This window comes from Cavia porcellus, unplaced genomic scaffold (assembly GCF_034190915.1).
Source record: "Cavia porcellus strain 051 isolate PalLab524CR breed Dunkin Hartley unplaced genomic scaffold, mCavPor4.1 scaffold_16, whole genome shotgun sequence".
Lineage (NCBI taxonomy): Eukaryota > Metazoa > Chordata > Mammalia > Rodentia > Caviidae > Cavia > Cavia porcellus.
In genome coordinates, this window is record NW_026947499.1 from 20,276,069 (window position 1) to 20,289,733 (window position 13,665).

At 36.7% G+C, this 13,665-nt stretch overlaps 1 protein-coding gene across 4 annotated transcripts in view; it reads right to left on the bottom strand.

Annotated features, from left to right (window-relative positions):
• Specc1l (sperm antigen with calponin homology and coiled-coil domains 1 like) overlaps nucleotides 1-13,665 on the bottom strand; it is a 150,289-nt gene that overhangs the window by 78,933 nt on the left and 57,691 nt on the right. For all 4 annotated transcript variants that reach the window (XM_013141945.3, XM_003477962.5, XM_013141948.3 and 1 more), the window contains 3 exons: nucleotides 11,938-12,091; nucleotides 5,601-7,234; nucleotides 2,850-3,057 (listed from right to left, as the gene is read on the bottom strand). In XM_013141945.3, coding sequence (XP_012997399.1) covers nucleotides 2,850-3,057; nucleotides 5,601-7,234; nucleotides 11,938-12,091 — 1,996 coding nt within the window. The remainder of the gene's footprint in view (nucleotides 1-2,849; nucleotides 3,058-5,600; nucleotides 7,235-11,937; nucleotides 12,092-13,665) is intronic.

Here is a 13,665-nt window from a genome sequence, read left to right on the forward strand (position 1 = left end):
TTATTTTACTCATTTTTATTTTCCCTCCAAAAAGTGAGTATAACTTTTTAAATCCTTTCATTCATATTCATAATTTAAAAAATGGAAAATAATAGAGTAACAAAAACAGGAATATTCATTATTTGCATTTGTCACATCCTTCTAGAAATCATTTATGTATGCATAGTTTTAAAGAAAAATGGGATTATAACACTTATACCACTTCGTAAACTTTTATACTTGAATTAATAGCAGATAATGGGATACCTTTAAGACTAAATCTAGACCTGTAGTACCACTTAGATGGCCATGTACTATTCTCCCAACTATATCACGGTTTGTTTTAGTAATCTCCTATTAACAGACAGTTGAAATAATCTCAATTTTTTTTTTATAAATACAATGAATGTTGGTTCATGACAAAGTTCTCATCATCTGCGCAAAGTAGAACATGCCTTAATCTCAACTACCGGGGAAGCTAACACAGGAGGACAGCAAGTTCAAAACCAGCATGGGCAGCTTGGTGAGACCCTGGCCTTACAATTTTAAAAAAATATATTTTTTTAATGGGTTGATTAATGTTTAATGTAGTTGAGTGGTTGAGCATTTGCAACTTATCCTGGCACCTAGACTAATGGTAAAGTTGCTGACTTTGGGGGGCTCAGTTAATGTTTAGCCAGCTGTTTCTTTTCGTTTCAAACAAGCTCTGGAAAATTTTGTTGAAGAAAAGCTTTGCATAGTTTATTTTTCACCAGCCTATTGTTGATACAGGCAGTGGGTAACAATATTTATGCTGTTTCAACATTTATGCATATTTGAACTTGTCATCTCAAAGAGGCGAAAGCAATATGGCTAAAAAGTAACTCGGAATTTTTATATTACAATCCATAGAAGCCAGGCATGGTGGTGCATTGCTATAATCCCAGCACTCAGAAAGCTGAGGCAGGAAAATTGTTGCAAGTTCAAGACCAGCATGGGTTAAAAAGTAAGCCCAAGGCCAGCAAGATCCTGTCTCAAAAAGACTAAATAAATAACTAAAATTAAATAAAAATAAAATCCATATAATGTTAACAATTTCATTGCAGCAATCTTGATCAACTAACATTTTTCCAGCTATTGTCTCAACTACCACAAGGTGTCACACTTCCTACATTCAAAATAAAGGCTGGTAGCGAATACTAGTGACCACATATACTGAGCTGAACTTCTAAGATAATCTGAAAAACTTCAGAACTTCTTATATACAGGAAGCAGAACTAGATAAATCACATCAATTTGAACTTCAAACTAAATATAAATGCTATTACTTCTTGACCTTTTGGCTAAGATCAAGTATAAATACAAATGCTAGATTAAAAGTATTTTCAACTACAGATTGGAAAGTTTAGCTCAACAACTACTGTCTTCTCCAATAGTCCCATAATCAACTATGTCAGCTTACAAAAGCTTCAGAACCCCAAAAAAACCTTGGGGAAAATATACAGATGCTAAATCAATCAGAACAGGAACTCAGAACTGCCCCAAGCTTTCTGGCAAATGACCTCACTCTGCCTCAAAAATAGCTCAGATTTCCTGCCCATGCCCTGATAGTATGGGATCTGGCTTAATGCTCTATTCTGTCAAGGAATAGTAACATGGTATAGTTCAAAGAACAGTCACAATGCACCAAAGGCTTAAAAAACTGTAACTTATACACCAGAAAAGGTTGTCCAAGAGTCAGGTGTGATGGCACACATTTGTACTGTAATCTCAGCACTCAGCACTGAAACATTTCCATAGCTGCCTTCTTTTACGACACTGGCATTTTTGAGGAGTCTAGCATCCTCTATACCTCAGCTTATAGTAGAATTCCTAATTTTTGCCTAATGTTTTCTGTGATTATATAAAGTTATGCCTCAGTCAAAATACAGGCTCATTGGGGCTGCCACTAATTTTTGTGTCTCTAACATTTACATGAGCACCCAAAGTGTTGCCCAATTTTCCCACCACAGATTATAGTTTGTGGATCCCCACCCCCACACATTTTCTTGCAACTTATAAGCAATTCTATGGAAAAATATTTTAAGATCATGCAAATATCTGTTTTCTCTTTCAAAACTTCTATATAGAAACACTTTGTATTATTTTTGCCATTTTGTTTGTTTGAGATGGAGACATGCTATGTTGCCCAGATTCTCAAGTTCTCAAGTTTGTGGGCTCAAGTGGTCTTCCTGCCATAGTTTCCTGAATAACTGGGACTATAGGCATGCACCACCATAGCTGGCTGCCAATTTTGTAAATTCAAAATAATCAGAAAATTTTAAAGTTAAAAAAAACTTTTACTATAAAAAAAAACCACATTTAAAACCTGAGTTTCAATTCTATGCTATTATAAAATCTTCATGGCAATAAGAACAAACTAGAAAAACAAAAATCTGTATCTTAGGCTAAAGATTATGCAGAACGGTATTTTCTATTTCAGTATACCTGCAATCACTATCAATGTATAATAAATTACTTTTAAGATTTTGAAAATAATAACCTCCTTAGCTTTTTACTTAAATGATACTCCTTAGGTACAATCTTTTTTGTTTTTTTTTGGTACCGGGGTTCGAACTCACGACCTTGTACTTACCAGGCAGGTGTTTATGCCACTGAGCTAAATTCTGCCTTACGCACAATCTAAATGGCTCTATCCAATAGTTATTTAGGAACAAAACATAGCAATTCAAAGCTTATTAATGTATTACCTTTTACCATACAAACATTTTGCAAGCCAGATGTGCTACTGCCTCTGGAATATGTGTCAATCAGAATTAATAATTTGCTAAAAGCAACTGTATCTTAAAAGAATAGAACAAAAGTAAATGAAAAGTTGTCTCATCACTTACTCTCCAAATCAGAAATAATGAGGTTGTCATGAAGTTTCACAGCTCTGTGTTGTTCTACTTCATCTTCAAGTTCAAAGATAGTTTCTTTCATATCACTCCTTTCTGTCTCTTTTTCCTCCAGTTCTGATCTTAGTTTTTCTAACGTCAAATTCAAATCTTCAATTTGTTTCTTAGCTTCCTCTTGGAAAGCTCGGTATTCATCCTCCACCTATATAATAAAATTGACAGATTTAGAAACGTTTGGTTGCTCTAAACTCTAAAACTGCAATGTTTCAAGTGGAAGCTAGGTATAAAGTTCTATGCATGTGCTCGCTTTGGCACCATATATACTAAAGTACTATTCATGAACTAAAACAATCTGCAAAACTGTTTTAAAAAGTGATACACCACTCTACAAATAAGATGTGATATAAATACTTAAAACTGTGCTGTATTACCAACCAAAATTATATTCAAGTATTACTGAACTTAATTTCCATTCTCTAAAATACTAAGAGCATGCATTTGATCAATGATTAATACACTTTCCTATAAAAATGTTTGATTTGTGAGTTTCAATACTAAATTAAACATAAAAATAAAAAAATTAAAATAATATCTGAAGTATTAGTACATGATGAGGGGCATAGCTCAAGGGTAAAGCACTTGCCTAGCACGCATGAAGTCTTAGGCTTTAATCCCAACTTGGAAGCAGGGACAGTAAGTTTCAGTTCATAGTGCCCCTTTAAGAAATAAAGGTCTGGGGCCAGGGATTTAGCTCAGTGGCACAAACGCCTGTCAGGCAAGTGCAAGGTCCTGAGTTCAATCCCTGGTACTAAAAAAATAGAAAGAAATGAAAAATGTTAGCTAGTTGTTCTTGAAAGGACTAATATCTAGAACATATAAAGAACTGAAAAGAATCAGACCCCTCCCCAAATTTAAAGACCCAATCCAAAAATGGGCATCTGAGATGAACACACATTTCTCAGATGAAGCAGTAGAAATAGCAAATAAATATATGAAAAAGTGTTCAACATTACTGGTCATTTAAGACATGCAAATTAAAACAACACTGAGATTCCATCTCACTCCAGAAGAATGGCTATTATCAAGAAATCAACCAAAAACAAATGCTGGCAGGAAAGTGGGAAAAAAGTGACCCTTCTCCACTGTTGGTGGGAGTGTAGACTGGGGCAACCACTGTGGAAATCAGCGTGGAGGTTCCTCAAAAAACTAGAACTAGAGGTTCCATTTGTCCCAGCTATGACACTTCTTGGTATCTTCCCAAAACAATTAAAAGCATCATACCACAGTGATATAGTCACGCCCATGTTTATAGTGGCACAGTTTGTAATAGCTAAACCTTGGAAACAACCCAAATGCCCGTCAACAAATGAATAGATTAAAAAAAAGATGTGGTTTGTTTATACAATGGAGCACTACTCAAGTACAAAAAAGGATAAACTTAAGGTATTTATAGCCAATGGATGGCTTTTGAGACTATATTCTTAAGTGAAAAAATAAATCAGACAAACATATATGTATCAAATTGTCTCTCTGGTGTGATAACTCAAAGTGTAAATAAGAACCAAAATGTTTAATAGACACTGTGAAACAAGAAGAAACTGTTCAAAAGGAAAGGAAAACTAGGAAGGCAGCGGGGGAAAGGAAGAAAAAATGAGAATAAAAGGATAAAGTGGAAACAAAGCTTTGTAAATAAGGAGGGAAAAGGGGGATTGAAGGGAGGGAAAGAGAATGGGAAAAAAAGAGGAATCCAGATATATCATGTCCAGCTACAAATTTCCTAAGATGAATATGGTCATTATGCATATCTAAATGGTACCAATAAACTTAATAATTAAAAAAAAATCTTGGAAACTGTATCTCTAAAAGTGATCACTAACAAAATAATCACTAAAATGGGAGACAGAGTAATTAGGTAAGACACACACACACTTCCAATCACTTCCATCAGGAGGATAAAGAGGAGTCCAGATACCAGGAGCCCAAGGCAGCAGCTCTGCATCCTCACTATTAAGCTGAATCCCTGTAAAACAGCAGGGCTGAAGAAGTAACTCTAAGGTACTTACCAGCAACAAATCCTAGACTTCCAAGAAATAGGAGACTCGCTATACTTCAAAACTTTTTTTTTTTTTTTTTTTTTTTTGTCTTTTTGAGACAGGGTCTCTCTGTGCAGTTCAGGCTGGCCTAGAGCTCACTTTTTACCCCAGGCTAGTCTTGAACTCCCAACAATCCTCTTGCCTCAGCCTTCCGAGTGCTGGGATTACAGGCATGAGTCATCATGCCCGATTTTCAAAACTATTTTTTTTTCCAAAACTATTTTTAACTCTCAACAAAACTATTTGAAAAACTACAACTACCCCAGGATAACAGATGACTGACACTGCTGTTTCTACAGAATGAAATACTAGTTCTTCAGTTATCTTATACCAGTATATACATAAAATTCTATGACACCCCATAGGCATATCCAGAATGAGGTACAAATTCTAGTGTTAGTTGTAACATTAGCCCAATCTTTCCATAGGCAGGAAAACAGTGAAATACAAGTGAGTGACAGTGACATTATTATGACTACTTTTAACTTTACCATAGCAAATGATACTTATTCCTGGCCTTCAAAAAATATTTGCTTAAATAAAAGCTAATGACACAATAAATAAAGTGTTCCTGGCTCTCAAAAAATATGCTGTGTACAAAAGGTACATAATGCTTCTCCAGAACATTTTTATCTATTTAAACAAACAATACCTTGGCAATGGTGTCCTGCAATCGATTGGCATCATTTCGGGTGTGAGCCAGATCTTCCTGCAGGCTACTAGCCAAAGTCTCTGCCTTTTCTTTGTCCAGTCTAACACTCTCCAAGAGATCCTGAATATCAGATTTGTCTCCAGAGTTATGGATAGAATATAGTTCAGCCACTTTCTGCTTTTCATTCTCCAGCTGGGCCTTTAGGCGATTCATCTCTATCTGGTCACTGGACACTGTGGCTTTGTACTCCTCTAAGGTGGCTGCCAGGGCTGCTTTACCCTTTTGCTCAGACTCAATAATTCGCTCCATGTGGTGACTGCGTTCTTTAAGAGCACCTATCATTTCCTGAGCTTCCTTATTGTCTTGTTCTGCCATTTTCAAAGTATTGCTTAAATGCTGCTGGACACCAAGAAGCTGCTCTCGCTCAAAACGGGCATTCTCTGCTAAGTCCATGTAACGTTGCTCTAATTCCATGTAGCGTCCACTTTTTACATCTTCATCTATAACGTAAGAAATATGATGCTCATCTAGAAGAGAACGGAAATACTCAATCTGTCGACTAAAGTGTTCCAATTTATCACTTTGTTGACACAAGGACTCCATAAGGATGACTTTCTCCTCCCCAAGCCTTTCATTTTCACTATTCAACTCTTGGGTAATCTGCTGCAAATCAGCTAGTTCCTGCAGAGTTGCCTGAAGTTCCTCACTCGTACTGTGCTGGTTCTCTTCCATCTGATGTATTCGTTCTGTTAAGCAAGCAACAGACACTTCACTTGCATTCCCACTGCTCCCTTTACGAGAGCGCTCTATGCTTGGAAGGCCCTCTGACTCTGAAGATGATGGTGCATCAAGGGCATCATCGCTTGAGGTAAGGGGCTGATAAACCTCACTGCACTCGCTGTCTAGGTTGTCCAGAGAGTTACTGTGCTGATGGTCCATGAGTGTATTTTCATCCTGACTCAAGAGATCCTCTACTGACCCGGGTGCAGAGCCTTCCACTGAAGAAGTCAGAGTTCCTCCCCCATCACTCTGGTTACCAGGGGTAATTTCTGGGCTGAGGGATTGATAGCCAAACAGTTTTTCAGAATTGTCTAACCTTTGCTCTAGGGAAAAGCCCAGTGCATTCAACCTGTCCTTTAACATTCTGTTTTCATTTTTCAACTGGTTGAGTTCTTCACGGATGGCAGTATTCTGTTCTTGCAACTGTAATAAAGTGGACTCGACATCAGTTGGCTGGTGAACAATAATGGTTTCCTTTTCCTCAGACTTTTCATCACCCTCAGAGTGATCTTCATTAATGCCTAGCTGAGCACGCATGTCTCGGAGTTCATTTCTCAAATGTAAAATTTCCACATCTTTGGTTTTTGCCAGTGTGAGAAGATCTTTCACTTTAGCTTCTAAAGCAGCTTTGTCACTGATCTGATTGTCCGATTTAGACTTGCTCATACGAACGTCACATTCCATAGCAGTGCGACTGCGGGAACGTTTAGCCAATGCCACGTCATTAGCTCCCTGACCTGCAGAAGGTAGTTTTTTGCTCTGGTTTATTCGAGTACGTTCACGTAATCTTTCTCTAGTAGAACTGGATTCTTTATTACCTGCAGAAGTGCTCCGCTTAGTTGACGAACTTGTGCCTACATGTTTAAAACAAAGAATTGAAGGCAAAAATATTATCAACAAAAACATACATATTTACTGTAGTTTATGCCCCAGGTCCAATAAGGTGCAAAGCTGGGGATCTACATGTTGATTTATGCTTACATTAGTCTTGTCTTACAGTCTAGTTACCTTAAAAATCCAGGTTCCTCAAGACCAGATCACTCATCTTTCAATGAGTAATGAAAAAAAGTTACATACCCAGTTTTATACTTTAAAGGGTAAACTGTATGGAATATGAATTATCTCACTAAAGCTGTTATGTTTTTAAAGATTATATATAATAACTCTAATCCAAAAACACAGTTTTAAACAGCTGGCATAAAATTTTAGTGTAAACTAGATGAAGACAACTGTAGGATTAGTTATCAAGTGGCAAATGAACTACAAAAACAGATGTTTAAAAGGAGGCCACTGGTAAACAAAAAGGGAAAGACAGCCTTAGGACAAACTAAGAATCTAGAATACCTACAAGAAATACAAAAATGATTAAAATAAATGCCAAAAAGTTTCACATCATAGAGTACCAGATAAATATTAACAGAAATATGACAACAGCTGACATATACCTAGTGCTTACTCTAAAGTTAACTACAGTGCACGGGGGTGCAGGTCAGTGGCAGAGGGCCTGCCCAGAACGCTCAAAGCCCTGAATCCCATCTCTAGGAACTCCTCCCGCACACACAAATTACAGACACCAATTTACAGAAACCTCACCAGAACTCTCAAGTAGCTGGAGATGATGGTGCATGCCTTTAATTCCTGCCACTCAAAAACTGAGGCAGACGATTTATAAATTCAAAGCCAGTCTGGGCAATTTAGTGAGATCCTGCTCAAAATTTAAAAAGGGCTAGGAAGGCCAAAATGCCCTGAGTTAGATCCCCAATGCGAAACACACACACATCTGCAATAGATGCTATTATCATCCCATTTTACTACTTAAAAAAGGCAGACACAGACAGATTAAAGAATTTGCCAGTACCAAGCTGGGCATGGTGCTGGTCAAACCTCTTGAGTAGTAGGATTACAGGCCTGCTAAAGCAGGAGGATCACCATGAGTTCAAGGCCAGCCTGGGTTACAGAGTGAGTTCAAGGCCAGCCTAAATTGCACAGTGACCCTGTTTCGAAACAATAATAATAGTGATATCTTAAAAGAACCTATTTCTTTCTAAAGAACCTACTGGTGGTCATCAAGGTTATAGAGATTAAAAGACAAATGATCTCTGTGAAGATGTTTTTAACTATGCCATCAATCAGGCAGTGGAGGACAAGTAATAGACTGGCCACAAGACAGAAGAGGATGAGGAAAAAGAAGCAAGCATGATTCACAAAAGGAAAGGCAAGGTGACATAGTCAACACAGTCGACAGAAGCAGCAGGGAGATATATACAGATCCCAAATGTAAGACAGAATTCAGTACATCGTAAGTCAAAAAAATGTTCTTTTAAAAAAAAAAGGAGCCAGGCATGTAGTGTACACCTGTAATCTCGGCACTCAAAGAAACTGAGGCAGGAGGACTGCTGCGAGTTCACGGCCAGGCTGCGTTACCAAGTAAGTTCAAGGTCAGTCGGAACTGCATGGTGAAACTGGCTCAAAAACACCAAAAAAAAAAAAAAAAAGTTCTTGAGAAAAGAAACATGAGCAAAAGTTTTTCATGTAAATTAATCTAGAGGATGCTACATGGAACATATAAAGAAAAAGTAGAGAAAAGGCATGGGAAGGTAAATGGGTAAAAGTAAAAGAGGGGAGGAGGCAGTAGGAATGGAGGAGGGACAACAGATCTGACAGATTTTCAAGGGAGACAGGTTAGGAATAACAGGATTAACAATGCCCTAAAATGAAAGAGGAAAATGAGGAGAAGAGGAGACAAAATTGAGAGAAGAGAAACTCTCTTACTGGGATTAATGTGATGAGTAGGATTCCAGGTAAAGACAGGTTACCTATCACACACTGAACTTAAACAGCTATCATGCAGTGAGTACCGCAGTAAGTTTAGGTAGAGCAGATGTGTGAAATTAAGGACACTGTTAAAGGGCTGAATTCCTCCTAAATTCGTATGTTGAAGCCCTAACCTCTAGAAGTTCAGAATGTGACTGTATTTGCAGACAGGGTAACTGAGATAAAGAAATAATTAAATTAGAATGATGTTGTTAAGAGTGGGCCCTAATCCAGTATGACTTGTATCCTTATATGAAGAAAAGAACAGGACACAGGCAGAAGGATGGCCATATGGAGACACACTTGAAAAGACAGCAAGCAATCTGTAAGACAAGGAGAAAGACCACAGTTTAATCAAACCTGCCAACAAGTTGATCTTGGACTTCCAGACTCCAGAATTTTAAGGCAATAAATTTCTGTTGCGCAAACATCTACTCTTTGGTATTCTGCTATGGCAGCCCTATCAGACTAATACTGATATACAAGTTCATACTGGAGCAACCAAGTTTTCGGAGAAATGATAAATGACTCTTGAAGTCAGTGGCATGGGTCAGCAGAACTACGTGAATACTCAGTACAATTCTAAAGTCTGGAAATAGGAAGAGACACAAAGGAAAATACAGTACTTCATTTCCAGTTTCCTTCCTGCCACACAGGCTATGGCAGTGGAGAACCTGTGGCATGCGTGCTCTTTATTTTCCTTTTAAGACAACAGATGTACGTGTTTGTTTTTTAGAAACTAAAACATCAGTTTTCAGGTTTAATTGCAGTGTTGACACTTTGCAATAAATAAGTGAGTTTTGAGTTGTAGTTTCTAAAAGATTCTCCATCACTGGGCTAGAATATTAAAGGTGACAATGACCCCAGGTTCAAGAGGTCAAAAAATCAAAAGTTTAACCTTTGCTCCACTACTAGGCTTGAACCCAAAGCCTGACACAAATACAGTATCCAATACATATATATTTACTGAGTAACAGAATGCATGGCCCTTGGCAAGAAACTTAAATTTAGGTTAAATGTAACTTTCTCTGCTCTAAAATCAGAATAACAATCTTTACTTTATAAAATTAAGATATTAATAAAAATGAAGTAATGCCAGCCAGGCATGACAGAATACTCCTGTGATCCTAGCTCTCCAGGAGGCTGAGGCAAGAGGATGCCAAATTCAAGCCCAGCCTGGACATCTTAGGAAGACTGTCTCAAAAAATAAATAAAAGGCCTAGGATGCAGCTCAGTGCAAAGACCCCAGGTTAATCCCAAGTATAGTAAAAATACTAACAACAATATTGCCTGTAAAACGGACTGAAATATTCCCTCGTTAATCATACTGTACCTTTACTAAAATTAAAAGGAAGTGTGATCTGAGATACAAGTAAAATTTCACAGACGGTCAAAGCACTCAATGGGACAGCAGATAAAAGTAGGTTGGGAAAGTTAAAACATACAACAGAAGCTTAATGCCTAAATGATGAGGATAGAAGAGGATCTATTATAATTTCTGCTTTTATGAGATTTCTTATAATCACATGATTTTAGATTTACTAGAAGTACTTAAGATTTTTTCTTTTTAAGTTTTTTTTTAAGTGTTAAAAAAGTAAAATGTGATACTATTTTTACTCAGCCCACAGGATTAATCAATTTATCAGCTCCATTAAATCTAAGAAGAAAACAACTACTACTGAATCACCAAAAGATGCAAGAATTTGAATGAATTTAACATTGATCATTAAAGGCTAACATCACATAAAGAAAGACAACCAAAAGTAAAGTATATCCTAAGAGCTGATCCCCAAGACACACATGAAGGAGTCTTGCTTTAAAAAAATAAATAAATAGGGGTTGGGGATTTAGCTCAGCGGCCTAAGTGCCTGCGTTGCAAGCAGGTAGTCGTGAGTTCGATCCCTGGTACCGATAAAAATGAAAAAGACAAAGAATAAATAAATAAATAAATCTGTCCTATCAGGGCTCAAGTTGTAAATGTCACTTAGAGTAAACAGAAAGGACAAAGGATTAGATGGTCAAAGATATCATGGGGATGTTGTAATACCAAGAAAGATAACGGGAAACACTACAGGTCAAAGGCTAGTTTCACCAAAAATTAAATAGCAATGGAGAAAAAGGAGTAAATCTATAGATTTATAAAAGATGACAATACACATCAATCAATTATTACATATAAATCTTACATAAATTCTGATCAAACAAAACTAGTTTTAAAAATTTACAAGACAGGGGCTGGGGATTTAGCTCAGCAGTATATGCGCCTGCCTTGGAAGCAGGCAGTCGTGAGTTCGATCCCTGGTACCGATAAAAAGGAAAAAGACAAAAAAAAAAAAAAAAATTTTACAAGACAGGTAGAAATTTAAGTACTTAATTTATGGTTTAAAGGATAATCATTTTAAGGACTGATAACAGTATTGTGGCTATTTATTATTTTTTGAAAATAATAAAATATTTGTGGATGAAATTATATGATATCTAGGATTGGCTTCAGATAATAAGAGGCCTTGAAGTGTAGCTCAATAGAACAACACTTGCACAGCATGTGCAAGGGCCTGGGTTCAATTGTCAGCACTGCATGCTGGAGTTACGAGTTGGTAACAGTAATGAAAACATGTACTTTTGCATATGCTTGAATTTAACTTCTTTAAAAATTATATTTAGATGGAATATCCCACATAACAATATACTGTATCTATTTAAACAAAAGGCAACTGTATCTCAGACTGAGTATCACCCATACCTGTGTTGATCTTGGGTTTGTTCTCCACAGTGGTCATGGCAGGGGCTGATGCTGAAGATGCTGCAGATGGGCAGATACTTTTCTTCCCTTTAACACCATTAGTCACTGTTACCCCTCCAGCCATTCCAGCTAAAAGATCATCACTGCTCTTGGTCTAGAAGCAACAGAAAATTTTTAAATAATGACTAGATAGAGTAAATTAAATTTTATTTCAAAACTAAACAAAGCTCTTGACTTTTACTTTAAGAGCTCTACCAAGACTTTCTTGACGTCTAGCAAGCAGTACATCATACTGCATTACAGAAACAGAGTATCTGTATAAACAATCACAGGTTTCTCTGTAAAATATTAAGATTATACACATAATTTTATAAAGATTTTATAAATGCTACTGTGTGCCTACCTGCTCCAGATTCAGTGACAGACGGAAAAAGTGAAAACACTATCCTTATTACTCTTTCATTTAGGATGTGACCGAAGATGGGCATCTCAGTAGAACCACATGGGTTATCTCAGGACAGTTCTATACTGTCACAGAAAGGGCCACCTTGGAATTTCTAGAGGGAAGTTTCATTTGGTTTCCTCAGACAAAGGTTACTATCTAGTATATACACAGAACTCACAAAACAGGATTCCCCTGCAAATGTAAAGACCCAATTAAAAAATGCACATATGAAATGAAGACACTTCTCAGATGAAGAAGTAGAAATAGGAAATAATAGATGGAAAAATGTTCAACATCACTCTCATTTGAGACATGCAACAGCACTGAAATTCCATCTCTTTCTAGAAATAATAGCTATCACCAAGAAATCAGTAACAAATACTGGAGGGATTGTGGGAAAAAAGAAACCCTTCTCCACTATTGGAGGGGGTGCAGACTGGTACAACTGCTATGGAAATCAGTGTGAAGATGCCTCAAAAAAACTAGGACTAGAGCTCCCATTTGACCCAGCTGTTACATTTCTTGGTATCTTCCCAAAAAGAACTAAAAATATCATACCATAATGATATATCCATAGTCACACTTATAGAAGCACAGTTTGTAATAACAAATCTTGGAAACAGCCCAAATGCTCATCAACCAATGAATGGAAAAAGATACAAGTTTTTAAAAATATAATGGAATACTACTCTGCCACAAAGGATAACCTTGAGACATTTCTAGCTAAATGAACGCACCCCTGAGATTATACTCTTTAAATGAAATTAACTGGACACACATGTCAATATCACATTGCTTTTCTGGTGTGAGAAACCAAAAATGTAAACAAGAACAAAAATGTGTAATAGATATTGTGAAATAGGAAAAAAAAAGTTCTAATGGAAAGGAGAACTAAAAAGGGGGAAAGGAGAAAAGAAGAGAGAAGAAAAAATGAGAAAAGAAGGAAAAAATGGAAACAAAGCTTTTGTAAATAAGGAAGGAAGGAGGTTGAGGGAGGATAAGGCAATTAGGAACAAAAGAATTTATATCATAGATAGGCACAAATTCCCCATGATAAATGTGATGTGTATTAAAACTGTACCAATAAAGTTAATTTTTAAGAGCCGGGTATTTAGCTCAGAGGCATAAGCGTGTGCCTAGCAAGTGTGAGGTCATGAGTTCAATCTCTAGTACCACAAAAAAAACAAAACAAAAACAAAAACAAAACTTAATTTTTTAAAAAAAGAGCTATGGAAAAAAAGGAAAACCACTGTGTAATAATGGAACCAAAAAGTTGTTATCTC